Source organism: Phymastichus coffea, unplaced genomic scaffold (genome assembly GCF_024137745.1).
Source record: "Phymastichus coffea isolate CEN01 unplaced genomic scaffold, Cenicafe_Pcof_1.1 PCOF00091, whole genome shotgun sequence".
Taxonomy (NCBI): Eukaryota; Metazoa; Arthropoda; class Insecta; order Hymenoptera; family Eulophidae; genus Phymastichus; species Phymastichus coffea.
This window is the reverse complement of record NW_026706902.1, coordinates 995,009-1,016,444: the sequence shown is the minus strand read 5'-3', so window position 1 is coordinate 1,016,444 and position 21,436 is coordinate 995,009. Positions and strand designations below refer to the sequence as shown.

At 41.1% G+C, this 21,436-nt stretch overlaps 1 protein-coding gene across 1 annotated transcript; it reads left to right on the top strand.

Moving 5' to 3' along the window:
• The first annotated feature begins 1,300 nt into the window (after positions 1 to 1,300).
• LOC131669278 (myosin-VIIa) lies at positions 1,301 to 19,973 on the top strand. Its single transcript, XM_058944050.1, has 25 exons — positions 1,301 to 1,552; positions 7,103 to 7,150; positions 11,232 to 11,345; positions 11,570 to 11,716; positions 11,833 to 12,017; positions 12,082 to 12,203; positions 12,269 to 12,525; positions 12,596 to 12,761; positions 12,879 to 13,009; positions 13,091 to 13,867; positions 13,939 to 14,094; positions 14,171 to 14,764; positions 14,839 to 15,048; positions 15,122 to 15,319; positions 15,395 to 15,571; positions 15,652 to 16,692; positions 16,773 to 17,017; positions 17,101 to 17,583; positions 17,655 to 18,051; positions 18,125 to 18,509; positions 18,586 to 18,714; positions 18,795 to 18,891; positions 18,968 to 19,065; positions 19,127 to 19,296; positions 19,379 to 19,973. Exons 2-25 carry the CDS (start codon positions 7,133 to 7,135, stop codon positions 19,586 to 19,588), a joined length of 6,507 nt encoding a protein of 2,168 aa, XP_058800033.1. The 5' UTR covers positions 1,301 to 1,552; positions 7,103 to 7,132; the 3' UTR covers positions 19,589 to 19,973.
• The last annotated feature ends 1,463 nt before the right edge of the window (positions 19,974 to 21,436 follow it).

Below are 21,436 nucleotides of genomic sequence, written 5' to 3'. Positions count from 1 at the left end.
ACAGTAGATATACTACTTGTAGCTACAACTGAAAAGAAACTTAAATCTTTTGAATCGGTATTGAGAAAGAAAAATCGTATTGACGAAGGGAAAGAGAAAACAGATTTATCAAATAAAGATAAAAATATAAACATATATACACTTGTGCAGGTTTCGTCAAATCGTCAGCGTTGTAATCATGTATCTCGCATCCAACGCTCAAACTGTGCTGCAAAAAAAAAGTTTTTGAATAAATTATTAACAACGTGAAAATTAACTTTAATTATTCAATTGTTGTAAAGTGCGGTGCAAAAGTTTGAAAAATCAGACTGGTTTAAAACGTGCTTTTTAAATGACAAATATATAATTTAAAAAATAGAAAACTCCTTTGTATTCTTTCTGTCTAGAAAAAAAAATTTTTAGTAATCATTTTAAAACAAGAAAAAGAACATATTATTAATTTTTTTACATTAAATGCACACATAAAAGAATCTGAATTTCAAAAGGAATCAATAGCTGGTATTCTTTACAGATACCACGGTCTCTTCAAAATTCATTTATTTTCAGAGGGAAAATTCTGTCAAAGGAGACAGTCATACTGTTAAAACGTTTACACATTGAAATTTCTGAACTATTTGTAAAAATAGGCTGCATTTAAAAAAAATAGGATCGCCGATCGAACGTTCTCCAAAATGCCGATAAAGTCACTCCCTCTGTCTGTTTGCTTGAAGAGCTCGGCAACAGGTGCACTCAGGTGTGCAACGTTAGCTGCTCACGCTTACGTGGACGACCTAGAACTTGAGCCATTAGAGTGACAAAAATTGCATAATCATTGCAAATTGAAAAAGCCAGCGAATCGTCCGTACGCAAAAAAACTTTAATCTATAGATTTACAAACAGAAAAAAGAATAGTCGTCACAAGACGAAACCCTTCACGTAAACATACTTATCTCTTACACACACACACGCGCGCGCACACACACACACATACAAATACATACACATTCATATATATATATAGAAAGAGAGAGAGAGACTGTAGCATATGTATACGGTGGGCTGGTCGCTGCTCCCTCGCCCTCGGTCGAACCAGACAGACAGAGATCGTCTCGCTTGGGTTAAGTTTCAGTGGCAGCGAATGACCGAGCAGTCGATCGTAGTCGTGGCGTTCAACTCTTGGGCATACACACGAGCGGGAGAGTACGCGACGCCGCCCACGCTGAAAAGTAAAAAAGCAGGTCGTAGCGAGTGCAACGAAGACAAAAAACCGTCGAAACGCGCTTCTCTTTCCACCTGGTGAGTGGCGCTACACGTATAATACGTGTTAATGTGCCGGTCGCCGTTGCTGCTGCCGCCGCCACCGCTTTAGCTGTGGGCAGAGCTGTTGCAGTTAGTTTAGTGCTGGATACGCTTCCAGTCGCGCGGCTGCGCTGAGTTTCACGAGGTGCGTGCGGAGTTGAATGTTGGTGCCGCGATGAAACTCTTGTGAATCGAAGGAAAAGAGAAATAAACAGCAAAATAACAGCCGCGTATAACCTTCCGTCTACGTGGTCGACTCGCAACCTCTTGAAAGGTAAGGCGCATTCTGATCTTTCCTCAGAGAGAGAGAGAGAGAGAGAGAGAGAGAGAGAGAGAGAGAGAGAGAGAGAGAGAGAGAGAGAGAGAGAGAGAGAGAGAGAGAGAGAGAGAGAGAGGGTACCAGTGATGCTACGTGCGCTCTGTGATCATATGATATATTTGCAAAAAGGTGTATAGTCAATTTCACGGTCAAGATCCCTGAACTTGAATGTATTTGCCCGATCGGGGCATCCAGTGGATCGGCTAACATTGGAAATTTCGAAAAATTGCTTTCAGACAGGCGAGTATAAAGCATAAGCCTCTGATGAAGTCCTCCCTCGTTGGTTTAATCGCGCGGGCGGCTGGTCGCACCTGTTGTTCACTCGGCCGTTGTTTTTCTCGCTTTTCCCCTCTCGTCGGTCTGTCTATTTCTTTCTTCCGGAAAGACTTTTGCACAACACACGAGCTACTCCAAGCGTGCTGTTCGAGGATGTTACCAGCAGCATTAGAATAGATATTTCGTAAAAATCAACAGCGTGGGCGTGTTGTAAAACTGTTCGGACGAGTTTTCGAAAGGATTCTCTTTTTTTCTTTTTACGTGTGCTCTCCTCTCCTTGGCTCGCTCGCGAGAAACGTACGTATAATCGACGTGAAAGTTTAGAGCGCGGGAATATGGGACGTTTGCAGTATTTTGTCGTGAACCGCATAAGTGAATTATTGAGAGGCGCAGATTTTAATTAGCGCGACATTCCGAAGCAATTGCCTGTTAAACGAAACATTCGTGTCATTGCACACGAAAACAGTGCTACCGCTGAGTGCGGCTCGTGTGTCGTTTGTCAAGCGGCGATAAGGATGTACGCCACTCCGTACATTATCGCGTGCAATCCTTATCTGCAACCACGAGGTAGTTGTTGCGCAACGTTACCATGGGGAAGGACAGCTTAGCTCGAAATGCGCTTGTCGAATAAGATCGATGGAAAATAGTACAGCTTAATTTTCGAGTGTAGGCGCGCGCGAACAGGCTTATCGAACAGCACGAACGTGCTTGCAATTGGAAAAGAGCGAAAAATTCAAGTAGGCCAGCGGTACATTATAGCCTGCGGCAATGATTCGGCAGTATAGGTTTCGGTCGCGCACGCTCGTGGAATCGGAAAGCAACTGGCGTGCGAGAGTCCTAATACTTCCTCGAATAGAACTCAAAGAGCGCGAAAAGCCGAGTTTTTATGAGTGTTTTCCGTGAATCGATAAGAGAATTCCATTGCGTTTCTCATGCGCAATCCACGGCAAAAGGATAAGAACAAGACGAAGAAGAAGCCGCCTAATTAGTCGGCCGTTTTCCGAACGATTCGCGTAAGCTAACTTCTTTCGTTCGACTTTCTTGCGCACGTACGCACGTTTGTGTTTGTTGTACGTATCCGAATTTTATCGCTAATTAGCCACTGCATACCAACCTGTTGAAAGGCTGACCTAGAAATACATAGATTGCGAGCGCCTACTCCCTTTTTTTTCTGTTCCGCCGTGCAAAGGCGGAAACTGCCTATGTGTGGGATTTAGTTTTGTTGTAAATTTTGAAATTTATTGCTTATACCGGTTCTCTCTCTCTCTCTCTCTTTCTCTTTCTCTTTCTCTCTCTCGCTTGCCATCGCGGGGACTCATCGGTATGTGATACGTATCCGGTTTACAATGGTTATATCGCGCGCGCGTGGATGTATACATGCAAAAGAAATTAAAATCGTTTAATAATTCTGATAAAAGCGAAGCCTATGAGTCATACACCGTATATTCAATGCAAATTGACAAATATTTTCACATACATTCAAACCAGAGAAGAAAAGGTAAGAGAAGGCCACGGTGCTTTTCATCTTGCACGCGACATCCATTCACGAGGCAAATCAAAACAGAAAAAATCTGCATTTAAATTTCTCTCGACGTTGATAAAGAGAGAGAGAAAAAGAGAGGGAATGAGGAACGTGGCTAAACAAAACACTTTGGAATCCGTCATGTAGGCTGCGGAGCACGGAAGGCAACACGCGAGCTTACCTAAATAATCCCGGTACGGTAGTAGCAGCAGCAACGGACGAACGCCGAGTAGAGCTGTCGGAATCCTGTCGAGCGAGGTAACCGGGTCCCACTTAGCTGTGTACTCGTATGCGCCATCACGAAGCTTCGGGAAAAACTCATCGTACGTCATGAAGAGAAAGATGCTGCTGGCTCCTGCTCTGTCCATTTGTTTTTCATTTTGGAAAACAGTGGGTGGGCTTATTATATAATATCACGACAGAAATTAAATGAAAAGTCCAGACGTTATCGGACTTCGGATAGGCATGACTTCGTGACTTTAATATCGATTGGTTCAAGGAATTTTTTCTTTTGGTTGGATGATTTGTGGATATTGCTCGTGCAAGAATATAGAGGGTTTGAATATTGCTTTCCGATTGATAAACCGAATGTAGGTCTCGGAATGAATCGACGATTACGTAATCAAAACGTACGGGCAAATGGAATTGGACAAATTAGCGCGGTGAGACGCGATACGACGTTGAGCATTTGCTTTGCTGAGCAGAGCGTATATAATCTTGGCAAGAAGCGTCACTTCAAAGAAAACGAAAGTCGACAACGATTGCTGTTTGATCAACTGCCCCGAAAATTGACAAAACACGGCGCTATTCTCCGTTTCTTTTTTGGCCGCGTTCTTTCCGTCGTCGTTACATCATTCACAACGGCAATGTAGCGACCATTCAATTTCCACACCAGCTCTTCTTCGCATTCTTTCGTCTCTAATCTCACTAAGATCGCAATAAACAAAACAAAAAGCACTAGTTCGGATCTCCGTCCGATCATCTCTGCGTGTTGCAAAAGAAACGTAAAGCCGGCTGGTGAAAAGCGACGCGGTATAAACTCGCTCGCGCAATATTAACGGATCTCTCTCTCTCTCTCTCTCTCTCTCTCTCTCTCTCTCTCTCTCTCTCTCTCTCTCTCTCTCTCTCTCTCTCTCTCTCTCCAGCATAGCGGCTCTTCCTCGGTTTGCCGGCTCTAGCTGCTCTGTATACATCTACGATGACGCGTGTGTCGAGATCCGAAGCCATAGAGACGTGCGCATCGATTGAGATATCGATACTACTCCATCATCATCCGCAGCTCGACTATTTCTCGCGGGTCGGATAAGCTTGTTTGTTCGTTCGGATGAGTTATTGATTTCGGCTGGCCGGCGACGCGCAAGCGAGAGCGAAGATTTTCGATTACGAGGCGACAAAAGGGTACGCGTTTCGCGTGATGGGCGCCGATGGGCTGATCGATCGACGTTAGGCTCGCAGACAGCTGGGCAGCGGATCGTAAAAGATCGAGACGGGACAAGTCGCGCGCAATAACGAGTCGACGGGGTAAAGACAATGAACAGAGCGCGCGCCGCACCACGAGCAAGAGAGCGAGTTACAGGCTGGTCGTCGCCGCTACCTGCGTTGCCGCGCCGACCGCTGCCACTGACCGTTCGCCGAGATATTTTCAAAGTCAATGACTGGAGCGATTAAATGTAAGCGCGCGAGCCGTTCTCCAAGCTGTACGCGCGAGCGCGATGCAACACTTGCGATTTAGTTGTCACGTGGCGGCCGCGGCGACTTGCAACACAGCCCACTTTTCACTCGATGCCTATCAGACACGGATGCTTATTTCATCCTCTAATTACCAGTTGCATTTTTGCTGCTACCGTTGTTTGTATTCGCGCGGAAGTGGGATCGCGCCGCGATCGCCGACGAGAGCCGCATCGTAGGTCAGATGATTTATCATTTGCGTGCTACGCGTGGAAGTTAGCTTTGCATAGAGATTCCTCGAATTCTTTCAGCCATTTTCGCATACGCAGATTTTTTCAAATATCTATCAAGTCCCTTGATTTTCAATATTAACTTCTTTTCCTAGATCAACCATACGCACATTCTTAGCACAATCAGTTGTCAAATTACAAAAGTAAAAAAAAAAAAACTGACCGATAAAGATATCGACACCTCTGGTGAAATGTCATTTTGAAACTAAATAATAGCAAGTGAGTGAGAGCGACACGCGTGTGAGGCATTGACATGTAACGTGTACACTCGTAGCGTGGTAATCTCATCACAACGCATAACAAACGTATACACCTTTATGTACATTCATACGTATATGTACATCAGTAGCTTCCCCATGTGTAAATTGCGATACAGAATCCATCGCACATAACAAGTCGTGTCAGGCCATTAACGTACATATGTGTCAACGCTATATAGCATTTGAATTGAACAAATACGTGTAATACGTCGACGCAACAACATACCGTCCCTAGATGGTCGCTTCTCGTAACAGTTGCTTAATTACGTAGTCTAAGTCCAAAATGGCATTACAACAATTACACACTGTATCTTTGTTTTTTTCTCAATTTCGAGTTGCCTCGTTGCAATTGCGTAAGAGTCCTTTTTTCGGAGTGTCATTGTGTTTATGGTGGAACGACAAGCTCGTCTAGCAGGGCAATTAGCCATATCCATGCCTATAATTTACTCTCGTTAATGTTTTCGCGACACGATTTTGTCAGTATCTCGCCGCTGAACTATTACCCTTCATTATCTTTTCTCAAGATGACATTCGCCGCCAAGATAGAGTGTATGGTGGTTAGAAAACGACGCTATTCGGGAGAATATGAGCGTGCATTGTTGCAGTGGGTAGAATGCTGTTTTCGAGGGCCATTTGTGACGGGTCTTCAATCAATGAGACGACTGACCCCACCTGTCAACAGATTAATTTATTACTGAGAAGCGTGATTGCAGCCGTAAGCTGTAGCCTATCAGTAAATACCGATTTGTTGCTCGTGTTGACGGATGTCGGCGAGCCCAGCACATTGATTATTATGTATCGGCGATATCACTTAATTACCAATTGCATACGATAGTCGAGCATCCAGGCAAAGCTGCTCGGCAACGTCGTTACCTTATGAAACTTCGGCATTGCGATAATGAGGATCCGCTCGAAAGCTCTTGGCCGGCTCGCGCATCAGACGGATTTCTCGGAAGCAGCACCGGCAGCAATCATCGGCAATCGCCTTCGAGACGGAGACGTCGCGTGGAAATGCCAGCAAAGGCAGGAAAAAAGGGAAAGACAGATCTCCAGCAGGCGCTCGCGTCGTGCGTGCGTGTATATGCGTGTACGCGTGTGCGTGTATAGGCACCTACGTATAACCCACTTTGGCCGACTGGTTTTGTGTTTCTTTGGACTGGTGCTAACGGTCATCTGCTGAAACTCGCGCAAATACACCGATTTCCTGCGACATTGCGAGAGAGGGGGATTTACAATACCTATCGGACAACGATTTATACGACAATTAAGAATAACCGGATGAAATAACTGGATGAATTGTCAGTTCCGAAGATGCGAGCAATCGAAAGTGCTTCGAGTTCAAACTGCGCGCGGTGTTCTCGCACAAAACTACGTACGCGGATGAAATTTGAACGAATCCGCGGAGCTAAGAAAACCATGGCAAACTTTAATGTCGCGTCCGTTAATGTTTGCGCAGACTAATCCACTAAACATTTTTTCTAATTTGCAGGTAGCGAGCCGACAACTGCGAGCTTGAGAAATGGTCATCGTTACTCGGGTAAGTTGCAATCCGATGATCATTATTATTGGAAAACTTTGGCGTCTTATAACTCGGTCAACGGCGGTGCGTGGCAAAGCGAGCAGGTTCATATGATTTTGCGAAGTTTCTGTCGCGAAAACTGATATCGAGCAATCAAGCATACACGCGTTTACACGTTAAAGCTTTTGTTGTTTACCCTAGCCTTGCTGCAGGTGTAAGCGGCTAATTTTTGGGCGACTAAGAACTGAGCTGGATAATTACTATCATTGGGGAAAAGTTATTGCGTAACGCGCGGTTTTCGCGTGTCAGTCGTTGAAAGTGAAATGTGATTACGTTCAATCCACGAATCTTTTTCTTCTTCTCTCTAACAATTTCACGTTAGGAAAATGTGTGCATTGTGTTCGAGGCCGTTGCCACGTTGAAGTTTTCACTTCTCGATTGTCATAGTGCAGCGAAAATCGTCACGTACAACTTACTTTTCGCACGTGTACTTTCATCGCAGTGCAAACACTATTTACGGGCCAGTGCGCGAGGTGACATTATTGGTATATATCAATGAGCTTTGTCGCGCATTGGAAAAGAAAGTACGTACAGCGATTTATTATGCGTTGAAAAGTTTTTTTTTTTAATTTTCCTCGCTGCATCCATCGTTGGCTCATCGTTCTTACAGCCACTCATAAACACGTCGCACTTACAGCAACTAACAAAGTTGAAAAAAAATATATATATAGCCGCTGTTGAAAGTTTTCGAACATTGTTCAAAGTTGAGTTGTAAATATTAACTGCAGTTGAAAGTATTAGAAACTTCTGAACTATCAATCTCAATAATGAAAAAAAACTAACAGGCATTTCAAGTTAGACTCAAACGAAAAAGCGTGTCTCGCACGGATGATTAATTACATTTTATAATGGTAAAAGTCCGATAATTCAGTGTGTCAGGGTCTCTCTTTGATGACGCTTAGAAATAGAAAATGTAAAACGCGACTGTAGTAGAAGAAAAGGGAGTTAATGTATATAATTTATGCCAATACTGTTGGTCGTGAATAATGGTTGTGCTGCGCTTGTCTACGACGAACAGCAAGCGTGCGCGAAACTTAACGGCTCCTACGGCAAGAAGTACAATAACAGGGAAAAGATTTCTTGGCAGCAGAGTAGCTACATGCCGATGCAAACACTAAATTCAATTAATTTGAAAGCGATTATAGTGCACTATTAAAACCTCGTTAATCTGAGAATGTTAATTGAATATTAAGTAAATCTTGGAAAAAAGAGCCTTGAGCGGCTGACTATTGATTGTAATAAAACAATAATCGTTTGCAGTGGGCGAGACTAGTTTTTTGCAATAATGAAATTGGCATTTATAAGCGTGAAAGCCACGACGGAATAAAATAAACATTTTAAATGCAATGCTCTGTTAAACATAATAATGTAATTCAACTTTTAAACGCCGTTATATGCAGTTTACAATTCAATTTTTCCCCTATCTCTCTTTCTCTCTCTCTCTCTCTCTCTCTCTCTCTCTCTCTCTCTCTCTCTCTCTCTCTCTCTATCGCTATCAATTAGAAAGACAAATTTTCTAAGATATTACATGTGGCGATGAAATCGATACAGAGCAAAATGTTTTTTAACACTTTGATTCTAACACCGCGAAATTAGCATAACACCCAGATTTTCCTGCGAACGTGCTGACGCGCTTTGCTTTATTTATTTTTTGCGAAAAAAAACTGAAATTGAGCGAGAAAGAGAGATCTAGAGCGTGTGCCTGTCGAAGACACTGCCTATAAGTCTAACCGTAAAAGGGCACTTGACGGCTGGACTAGACAAACGAGTTCTGATCGCAACTCAGACTTTTTTTTAGCCAAAGCAGCAAAACTGTTATTTAATTACTCTCTGTTTTCTTGGCTTCATCAAACACCGTTAAGCTATTTATACATTCCAATCGAGTCTGATTGTTCGTCATTGTGATGCTTTTTCTGCGACTTACGAATGTTTTGTTAATTGTGGTCGGCTCGACTGCTTGACAAGTGTTATATCGACTGTCTGTCACATGATAGTTTTTGTAGCTATTTCCTTTTGCTTCCACCCGAGTGACCGTCACTTGAATTCTAGGTACCGCAAAGAACTTAATTAATATTCAATGACCATTCGTTTGATGGATATAAAAATTCGTAAAAAACCTATTTTTCGATTTTCTGACAGTTGTTGCGCATCTATAACATAATTTAAAGTATTACTTAATAGAATTACAATCCTCTCAAGGTGCTACTTTACTCATATACGAGAGTGTCAAACATTAGGAAAAGAAAATTTTGTGCTCTTTTCACGCGTGGAAAGAAAAACGGTAAACTCCTAGATTTCCACGAAGATCGGGAAAAAGAAAAGGATAAATTGTTAGCGCAGTGAAGCGTTTACAACACGTGTCTTCGAAGCCCCGGTCTCGTCGAAAAAAAAACAGTTACTCGTTAGTGCACGATGGTAAAAAGTCTACGCATGAAGGTTGGCGCAAGCTTATATATGCATTATTACTTTTTGTTGCAAAGCAACTATTTGCCGAACATTCTGCATATATCTCTGTTTTAATGCTTCGCGCAAGTTTGCCTTGGGAGTGCGAGAAGTGAAAAATCTATGTATACCTTGCTACGTTCCGCTTGATTCTTTACGTTGGGAAAAAAATGGCATTGAACTCGAGTATCCTCTTTTTTTTCTTATCTTGTACCGCTTTCGAAGTACTCGCTTACTTCTCCTTGTAACTAGCCGTCGAGCAACGAGCCGCCTTTTTTATCGATCTCAAAAATATTGGTCTAGAATCAACTAGATATAATCTAACTGGATTTGTCAAATTCGATAATTTGTCAGAAATACATAAAAATAGGGAAAGTCTCGTCTTTCTTTATCAATGAATACGCTTGAGAGCGCATACAAAAAAAATATCGCAAAACGACAAGTACGTCGGAACACGAAAAATGTGCGTAAAAATTTCGAGTGAGCGTGAACGTATTACACAATGCAAGTGTATACACGGGAACCAAAGAGCGGAAGAGCTCTTCCGATGTTCCGCCGAGGTGAACAATTGGGCCGACATTGCAGCAGTAGCAAGTGCAGTATACAGACGGTTTTCTAAGAGTCAGGTTCACGGCGCGCGTACGTACGTGGAATTCGATATTCTACATATGTATATACATATTATTCGTCGAGAGGATTATCAAAGAAGCCCTTGTTCACTCCAATTATGTCAGCTTGGCGAAACGCCGGGGTAGCTGCAAATTGAAGGTGGCGTTCGGCTACTTTGTAAATCAGTTTCGGCGTAGCGGGCCGCGCGTGTGCTTTGATTTGCTTAACACACTTCCAAGCGAGCGAGATTTATCTCGACTATCGCCCACCGCGCGTCGATTAATTAGCGAGAAAGTCGATTGTTCTCTTGCCGAGCGATGCTTTGCACTGTACATTTCGTAATCCTTTTATCTGTTATATTGTTGCGGCCGTAGCAGACTTAACTAATGGTTATTACGCGCGATTTACAATCTACTAGTGAAAGAGATTGCATCGTCCACTTTTCCGCTGTTGTTATCTTCACTAAACGCAGGCACTTACATTTCTAAATAAGTTGAAAATTCTAAATTGGTCGTTCTAACTTAGTTGAATTTCACTTGACTTATGCAGTTCGAAGAATCATTTTTCCGTCGCACGTTTAATTTTGGCTTTCGTGAATGAGTCTTCGTCCACAACACATCGTGAACGATTCATGTGGCGTTAAATGTCCTTAACGATTGTCTTTCAGATAATGAACTTCATACGTATTGATAATGTCGCACTAATGCGTCAAACCATGACGTGTTCCCTTCCTAATGCTTTCCTAAGCGGCTTCGGGATAATGGGATGATTTTGCAATTTATATCGATGGTAATTAGAGGGCCCCTTTTTGCACCTCTCTCCACCTCTCGAATACAAAAAAATGCGGTCGTGAGAATGATCGCAGCGAGGTGAAAGTTTTCTTTTTTTTCTGCTTCGTTTCGTGCGCTTTTTCTCTTCTTCGGGACTCGTTTTTTCAGTAAATCACTCGCATCAAGGAAATGCTAAAGAGGAACTTTTTCTGTTTCAGGGCGATTACATTTGGATCGAGCCGGTGTCAGGCAAAGAATTTGATGTTGCTATCGGAGCACGCGTAATTTCTGCCGAGGGCAGACGAATTCAAGTCAAAGACGACGATAACAAGGTACTTTTTATGTTATCGTCACTTACGAATTACTTTCAAGAAACTATTAAAACTTATCTACACTAAATCTCGAAATTGAAGAGTCGAATTTGAAAGATAAACCAACTCCATTTTAAAGAGTAAATAAAAAAGATAACGCTATCATTTTAAAAGACTTTTATTCATCGCATTATTCTTTTATTGAAAGCCTAGACAATGAGGATAAATTTTATTAATTATCGTAGGAACTATGGTTAAGCCCGGAGAGAAGGATAAAGGCGATGCATGCGACATCGGTGCAAGGCGTCGAGGATATGATCAGTTTGGGCGACCTCCACGAGGCTGGTATCCTGAGGAACTTGCTCATCCGGTATAACGAGAATCTCATCTACGTAAGTCTACAGCATAACTATTAATTATTCATTAATATCAGCTAATATTTATCTACTTTCCTTCTCTCTCTCTCTTCTTCTTCTTCTTCTTCTTCTTCTTCTTCTTTTATTTTCAGACCTACACTGGCTCAATTCTCGTGGCAGTCAATCCATATCAGATACTGCCGATCTACACCGCGGAGCAAATTAAATTATACAAGGATCGAAAAATCGGCGAATTGCCACCACACATTTTCGCCATCGGTGATAATGCTTACGCTCATATGAATCGTTATGGCACCGACCAGTGCATCGTCATCAGGTAAGTCATTACCAATTAATGTTTCTCGATTTTACTACATGATGATGCGATATTTTTATTGCAGCGGTGAAAGTGGAGCTGGAAAGACGGAGAGTACAAAACTAATCCTACAGTATTTGGCGGCTATCAGCGGTAAACATTCCTGGATCGAACAGCAAATCCTTGAAGCTAATCCTATTCTTGAAGGTAAACTCTACGTTATAATCTTTGTTTTTCATTGATTGATAAAAACGTGAACGTTTCTTTCACAGCATTCGGAAATGCAAAAACAGTGAGAAACGACAACTCGTCGAGATTCGGTAAGTACATCGATATTCACTTCAACGAACACGGAGTGATCGAGGGAGCGAAGATAGAGCAGTATCTCTTGGAAAAATCTCGCCTCGTTACGCAAATGCTGGACGAGCGGAATTACCATATTTTTTATTGTCTTCTCGCTGGCCTCACCAGGGAAGAGAAGTCCAAGCTCGAATTAGAGGATGCTTCATCGTATAAATATCTTACTGGGGTAAGAATCAGAATTGAAACATTTTGAAAGAAGTTTTTCGTGAATTAATGCGTGTGAATAAATTTTGTAGGGTGGAAGTATAACGTGCGAAGGTAGGGACGACGCAGCAGAGTTCTCCGATATTCGATCGGCAATGAAGGTCTTGCTTTTCACCGACGGCGAGATCTGGGAAATTTTGAGATTACTCGCGGCGATATTGCACATCGGTAATGTTAAATACAAGGCAACTATTATAGGTAAGCAGAAACAATCGCAAATAATAATAAATCACGCCCCCCTCTCTCTCTCTCTTTCTTTCTCTCTTTCAAATAGATTGTGAGATATTCAATGAAATACGATTTTCTTCATTGTAGATAATCTCGATGCAACAGAAATACCAGAGCAGACGAACGTCAAAAGGGTTGCACAATTACTCGGTGTGCCCGTTCAATCACTTGTCGATGCTCTTACACGCCGAACGATATTTGCCAGTGGTGAGACTGTTGTAAGTAATACACCTTTCTATCACCTCATACTGAAACGAATGTATGCAGTTCTCTCACGAGCGTATTCGTTTGCTAACTAGGTATCAACGCTGTCGAGGGACCAGTCAGTAGATATAAGGGATGCGTTTGTCAAAGGCATTTATGGCAGATTATTTATCCACATAGTTAAGAAAATCAACGAAGCCATATACCGACCGAAGAACACCTCGCGATGTTCCATCGGGGTGCTGGATATTTTCGGTTTTGAAAACTTCAATCACAACAGTTTTGAGCAATTTTGCATCAATTACGCCAACGAGAATCTTCAGCAATTCTTCGTACAGCACATCTTTAAGCTCGAACAGGAGGAATATAATCACGAGGGTATCAATTGGCAACACATCGAGTTTGTTGACAATCAGGATGCATTGGATTTAATTGCCGTCAAGCAATTAAATATTATGGCGTTGATCGACGAGGAATCTAAATTTCCAAAGGGTACCGATCAAACGATGCTAGCGAAAATGCACAAAACCCACGGAACTCATCGCAATTATCTGAAGCCAAAGTCCGACATTAATACCTCGTTTGGTTTGAATCACTTTGCCGGTGTTGTATTCTACGACACTCGTAGCTTTCTAGAGAAGAACAGAGATACATTTAGCACTGATCTTCTGCAGCTTATTCATATTTCGTCCAACAAATTCCTTCAGGCTTGTTTTGTCAATGACATCGGAATGGGATCGGAAACGAGAAAGAGAGCGCCAACGCTTTCAACTCAGTTTAAAAAGTCGTTGGACTGTCTGATGAAAACTTTAGCTAATTGCCAGCCTTTCTTCATTAGGTGCATTAAGCCGAACGAATATAAAAAGCCAATGGTAATCGAATTAAACTTTGTCATTTAAAACAATTGTGAAAGAACGTATGAGCATGGTGATATTTTGCGTAGTTGTTTGATAGAGGACTGTGTTGCCGTCAACTGCGGTACTCTGGAATGATGGAAACCATTAGGATACGAAGAGCTGGATATCCCATTCGACATTCCTTCCCAGAGTTTGTCGAAAGATATAGATTTCTTATTCCCGGTATAGCTCCTGCGCACAAGGTACTTTTCTCTTCAAATTCATCATAAGTTCGAAATCTTTGCACTCAATATCTAAGAAATACTAATTTTTTCGCAGACTGACTGCCGATACGCGACAACAAAAATCTGTCACCAAGTGCTCGGCAGATCGGACTATCAGCTCGGTCACACTAAAGTATTCCTGAAAGATGCGCACGACTTGTTCTTGGAGCAAGAACGTGACCGCGTGCTTACGCGTAAAATACTCATACTTCAAAAAAACATCCGCGGCTGGGTATACCGTCGGCGATTCTTACGGATGCGCGCGGCTGCAATTAAAATTCAAAAGATCTGGCGCGGCCACGCGCAACGACAGCGTTACAAGCGTATGCGTGTCGGTTACATGAGGTTACAGGCGCTCATCAGGTCAAGGGTATTAGCACATAGGTTCAGGCACCTGAGAGGTCATATTGTCGGATTGCAAGCGAGAGCCAGGGGATATTTAGTCAGACGAGCGTACAGAAAAAAGATATGGGCAATTATTAAGATTCAAGCTCACGTAAGACGAATGATCGCGCAGAGGAGATACAAGAAGTTGAAGTACGAATACAGATTGCATCTAGAAGCCTTGAGATTGAGAAAAAAGGAGGAGAAAGAGCTGAAGGATCAGGGTAATAAGAGAGCCAAAGAAATCGCCGATCAACACTTCAGGGTATGAATTTTCAGGGTACACGTACAACGATTGATTTTTGTGCCTTGTAATTAATTTTCGAATTGCGCTGACAGGAACGTATGCAAGAACTGGAGAGAAAAGAAATTGAAATGGAAATGGAAGATCGTCGTAGAATGGAGATCAAGAAGAACTTGATTAACGATGCCGCGAAAAAACAAGACGAACCTGTAGACGACAGTAAACTTGTCGAAGCGATGTTTGACTTTTTGCCGGACTCCAGTAGTGAAGCTCCTACTCCTGCCAGGGAAACCTCAGTGTTTAACGTATGCATATAATCGATAAAATCACACTCGACTTTAAAAACAAGTCGGTCACAATTAATTTACTCTTTTGTAGGATCTACCAGCGCCAAAAGCCGATCAGCAGGAAATAATTAGTCCCATGCAGACAGCTTCTGAGGACGAGGAAGATTTATCAGAATTCAAATTTCAGAAATTCGCCGCAACCTATTTTCAAGGTAACATTACGCACACTTACTCGAGGAAACCGTTGAAACATCCGTTATTGCCGTTGCATACGCAAGGAGATCAATTGGTATGCTTTTGTCTTTTCGTACGTTAACGTATTATTATTGGTTTGTCTTCTATTATATTGATTTTGATCAAATAGGCTGCGCAAGCATTGTGGATTACCATTCTGAGGTTCACTGGTGATTTGCCCGAGCCAAGATTCCACACGATGGATCGTGACACCACTTCGGTCATGTCCAAAGTTACGGCTACACTTGGCAGAAATTTCATCAGGAGCAAAGAGTTTCAAGAAGCACAAATGATGGGAATGGATCCCGTAAGTAGATCATACAAACTTGTTTCTATTACTCCATGAATAACAATGTCGTTTACACGATCGCTGTTCGTAAATCACAGGAATCATATCTTAAACAAAAACCACGATCGATCCGCCACAAATTAGTCTCGCTGACGCTGAAACGTAAAAATAAACTCGGCGAAGATGTGCGGCGAAGATTGCAAGATGACGAGTACACAGCCGACAGTTATCAATCATGGTTGGAAGCTCGACCTACTTCGAATCTCGAGAAACTTCACTTCATCATTGGTCACGGTATCTTGCGTGCAGAATTACGCGATGAAATTTATTGTCAGATCTGCAAGCAACTAACGAACAATCAATCGAAATCTTCGCACGCACGTGGTTGGATCTTGTTGTCTCTATGTGTTGGTTGCTTTGCGCCGTCGGAAAAATTCGTCAACTATCTACGAGCCTTCATACGCGAAGGTCCACCAGGATACGCACCGTACTGCGAAGATCGCCTGAAGCGCACATTCAAGAACGGCACGAGAAACCAACCACCCAGCTGGCTAGAACTTCAAGCTACCAAATCAAAGAAACCTATTATGCTACCCATCACTTTCATGGATGGTAATACCAAGACACTTTTGGCCGACTCTGCTACAACGGCAAGAGAACTGTGCAATCAGCTTTCCGACAAGATCTCTTTGCGCGATCAATTTGGCTTCTCGTTGTACATCGCTCTATTCGATAAAGTGTCGTCGCTCGGCAGCGGCGGCGACCACGTCATGGACGCAATTTCTCAGTGTGAGCAATACGCGAAAGAACAGGGTGCTCAGGAAAGGAATGCACCGTGGCGATTGTTCTTCCGTAAAGAAATTTTCGCACCGTGGCATGAGCCGACCGAGGATCAAGTGGCGACGAATCTCATTTACCAACAAGTGGTGCGAGGCGTCAAGTTCGGCGAGTATCGCTGTGATAAAGAGGAGGATCTTGCCATGATTGCCGCACAGCAATATTTCATCGAGTACGGCACAGATATGAATGTCGAGCGATTGTTTACACTCCTGCCTAATTATATTCCGGATTATTGCTTGACTGACGTGGATAAGGCTATCGAGAGGTGGGGTCATCTCGTGCTACAGGGATACAAGAAGGTACATTTTGGAGTTATTACTTTTTTTCTCAACGAATCTTATTTAATTGATGTGAGATTAATTGAAAAATTATTTTACAGAGCTACTATGTTAAAGAAAAAGTACCTGCGCTTCGAGTTAAAGAAGATATTGTCGGTTATGCGAAATTCAAGTGGCCGTTGCTTTTCTCTCGGTTCTATGAAGCTTATAGAAATTCAGGACCGAATCTCCCTAAAAATGATGTTATCATCGCTGTCAATTGGACCGGTGTTTACGTTGTCGACGATCAAGAGCAAGTTTTGTTGGAGCTGTCATTTCCCGAAATTACCACCGTATCTAGTCAAAAGTAAGTTCTTGTGAGCTCTACTCTATATCTTGTTGAGTTGTTTAAAACTTAGATATTCTAATCGATTGCATTTTTTCCGCTAGAACAAACAAAATGTTTACGCAAACCTTCAGCTTGTCAACCGTGCGCGGCGAAGAATTTACATTCCAAAGTCCAAGTGCCGAAGACATTCGCGACTTGGTGGTTTATTTTCTCGAGGGTCTGAAGAAACGTAGCAAATTCGCGATCGCTCTGCAAGATTACAAAGGCTCGAACGAGAACTCGTCGTTCTTGAATTTTCAAAAAGGCGATCTCATCACGCTCGAAGATGACGGTAACGAGGAAGGTAGTCCGTACAACTCTGGCTGGTGCGTCGGCATCTGTGAGAGAACCGGCGAGAAAGGCGACTTTCCCGCTGAAACAGTTTATGTATTGCCTACCTTAACGAAACCACCGAACGAGATACTATCGTTGTTCAGTGTTAATGGCAACGAGAATGGCAGGAGACTAAACCCACAGCAGATGAATGGAGTGGAAACTCGAGACAAGCCGCATACTTTGATGGAGTACGCTATCGATCATTTCCGGTAAGAACTAATATATTATTATCGTCGGCAGCAAATTTAATAAAATTCCAAATAATTATGCATATTTCCAGTCCACCTCCAAAGAAGACAATGTCGAAAGCACTAACGCTGACGGCAGCTCGTCGTGGCCATCCCGATGAACTTTGGCGTCACTCGCGTGAACCTCTGAAGCAACCTCTGCTTCGAAAATTAGTTTCTAAGGATGAATTGGCCGATGAAGCTTGCTTCGCTTTCAATGCGATTCTCAAATATATGGGTGATATGCCAACGAAGAGGCAACGTTTGGGCAATGAGTATACTGATTTGATTTTTGATGGACCATTGAAAAATGAGATCTTACGAGATGAGATTTACTGTCAGATTATGAAACAGCTGACGGATAATAGAAATCGACTGAGCGAGGAAAGAGGTTGGGAGTTGATGTGGCTTGCGACAGGACTTTTTACGTGTAGTCAAAGTTTATTAAAAGTAAGAACATTGATCGAACGAGAAAGTGAAGCGTGATTCAATTTTATGATGAAAAATAATTAATTGTTCATAGGAACTGACGTTATTTTTGCGTACACGACGGCATCGGATATCACAAGATTCTCTACAGAGGCTACAAAAAACTTTGAGAAATGGTCAACGTAAATATCCACCACATCAAGTCGAAGTCGAGGCAATCCAGCATAAAACGACACAGATATTCCACAAAGTTTATTTCCCTGATGATTCCGATGAGGCATTCGAAGTTGATTCCTCCACGAGAGCTAAAGATTTTTGCCAAAATATTGCTCAAAGACTGAATTTACGCTCTTCCGAGGGATTCAGTTTGTTTGTTAAAATCGCTGACAAAGTTATTTCAGTACCCGAAGGAGACTTTTTCTTTGACTTTGTTCGGCACTTGACTGATTGGATGAGAAAAGCTCATCCAACGAGAGACGGTTAGTGTAGTTAGTGCATTCTTATGTGATCGACCAATGAGTTTATTTGATTTTTAATTATTTTCATATTTTAAAGGTTTGTCTCCTCAATTCACGTACCAAGTATTCTTTATGAAGAAGTTGTGGACAAATACTGTACCTGGTAAAGATAGAAATGCGGATCTGATATTCCACTTCCACCAAGAATTGCCAAAATTATTACGAGGCATGTATATAGATATATTCGTGAATTGAAAATCTAAATTTTAGTTTATCAATAACTAACTAATTTATAATAAAATTTAGGATATCACAAGTGTACGAAAGAAGAAGCCTCACGACTAGCTGCCTTAGTTTATCGTGTACGATTTGGCGAGAATAAGCAGGAACTTCAATCAATCCCGTAAGCTTAATAACATTGAAAAGTAGTGCTGCTCGATGCTAAAAAAATACTGATTAAAAGTATTAATTCCTTTCAGCCAAATGCTGCGAGAACTCATTCCCGGTGATTTAGTGAAAACTCAGAGCTCAAACGAATGGAAACGTTCGATAATCGCAGCATACAATCACGATGCAGGTAAATAAAACATTTTTTATGTTTATTTGTCATTAGTCATATAAACATATGAAATTTTAAGGTATGAGTCCTGAAGATGCCAAAGTCACGTTCCTGAAAATCGTCTACCGATGGCCCACATTTGGCTCGGCCTTTTTCGAAGTGAAACAAAGCACTGAACCCGACTACCCTGAGCTACTTCTAATTGCTATAAATAAACACGGTGTCAGTCTCATTCATCCACAATCGAAAGTACGAATAAAATAGATTTCAAATGTATCGAATGTTCACTCGTACATTTTTATTAACGCATGCAAATTCTTGTTATTTATAGGATATTTTGGTGACTCATCCTTTTACGAGAATCTCCAACTGGTCTTCCGGCAATACGTACTTCCATATGACGATAGGCAATTTAGTCCGAGGATCGAAACTTTTGTGCGAGACATCTCTTGGATATAAAATGGATGATCTACTGACCTCTTATATCTCACTCATGCTCGTTAATATGAATAAGCAGCGCAACACGCTACGGATAAAGTAAATGAAGCTTGTAGGTAATGATTTGATTTGAAACTTGCATAGTGAAATGATACCTCACGTGACACAATTGTGGATTGTGAGGTAACAATTTCACGTTGAAATAATTGAACGTTGAGTCTTTGTGCTCGAGAAATGATAATGCCTTTTTTATTGTCAAAGAATTGGATATTAACCTGCGATTAAATTGTTAAAGAATTGTAAAAAAGTGTTATATTTGTCAATTTATACTAACTACACTTTAAGTTAATAATCAAGATTTTTTGTATGTAATAAATTTTATAAATGAGTATTTTAGAATGAGAGAGGTTTTTTTACAAAGAGACGAGTATTTATATATTAAAATAATTGTACATAAAGGCAATAAAGGATTTCAAATAAATTGACGTTTCCCGAAGCTTCTTCGAACACATCAACCTAATTTCTAATTTTTATGATGTACCATGGGGTATAATTATAGCTTGTTATTAATCTAGGATTACATACTGCTTCTGGTATAATAATGGTAACCCCGTTTGTCGTCCAGGTAGGCACAGGATCTGGACGTTAATTGTGGGTAAATTCCCAGGGAACGTAGCTGCCGACATTCCTGGGTAACAATAGATATCTTGAAGGAAGGCACTCTCAGGTTGATGCTATCTCATTTCCCTTCTGAGATTGCTCCCTCGGATTGCTTTTTTTCGTCAAGTCGACAGACGCACATGGATCCTACTTGACTTATACACGCAATCAAGTTTAAGGATTTATGTAGCATACATTAGAAATCTCTTGTAATTTATAAAACAGCTCTTAATAACGTTACTTCGATATAGATATCTTGGTTTATTTTTACTTTGAGTTTACATTTTGATTTTTGTTACATGTGCCATTCTGTTCAATAATATCATAATTTATATTACTTTTTATCTCGTATTCAGTTTGTATATGCCTGTCGATTCCATAAATAGTTTATTCCTTTAAATACATTATTACAAGTTATAAGCTCGTATTGCGTTTCTTACACTAAAAATTGAAAGCCAAAAAATTTTCTTAGAGTACGTATTTTGTTTTGGTGTATCTGACAGTAGTCTTATATAGTATTAGGATTCTTCACAGCATTGAAGAAGGAAATTGAGGAGTGTTGTTCAAGAGTTTGAAAATTGATATCTTGTATATATATATATAAAGAATTTATTATAAGATTACCATTTATCTTTTAAAAATTTATAAAATATATACTTCGAATAATTCTCTCCAAATAAAATTCTTAACTTATAATTATAGGATTTTCTTCTCGTAAATACTTTACATTTTTTTGTCTCTTTATATTACGAAATATAGCTAGGCATTTCATAAAGAAAGTTCTAGTTCATAACTTATCAAACGTCATTTGGCAAATGTTTTGCATTTTTAAGCCTTTCTGGCTTCGTAGTGTATGCACACATTTATGTTTATATTTATAGATATATAATTAGTACACGGTATAAAAACTATCATAATTCAATTTGTTTTTATACATGAACACTAAAAGATAACTCCGATACACAAGAAGAAACACTTTACAAGCTAACATTCACGCTGTAGCTTAGAATATAGTAGCGCTAATTGACGATTCATAGTCGGTTCGAAGAAAAAACCCTCTACCACCGTTACGCAATGATATTTACCTCGCTAAATTCGTTTTTGTGTATAAACGCATTCTCTCCATTGAAAAATTTTGCTGTATATATGTGCGTGCGTATTGTTGTTACTACTATAGCTTATATGGACAGTGTGAGTCTTTGTATCACAGTAGTAACTAATAAAATTGGTGCGCACTTGATGAAAACGAGCAAAATTTACATAGGCTTTCTATATATACATAATTAACGAA

Bases quoted from the DNA above. Each gene is read 5' to 3' on its own strand.
- LOC131669278 (XM_058944050.1), top strand. The intron at 12,762-12,878 runs GTAAGCAGAAAC...TCTTCATTGTAG, and splicing joins ATACAAGGCAACTATTATAG to ATAATCTCGATGCAACAGAA. The intron at 15,320-15,394 runs GTATGCTTTTGT...TTGATCAAATAG, and splicing joins ATACGCAAGGAGATCAATTG to GCTGCGCAAGCATTGTGGAT.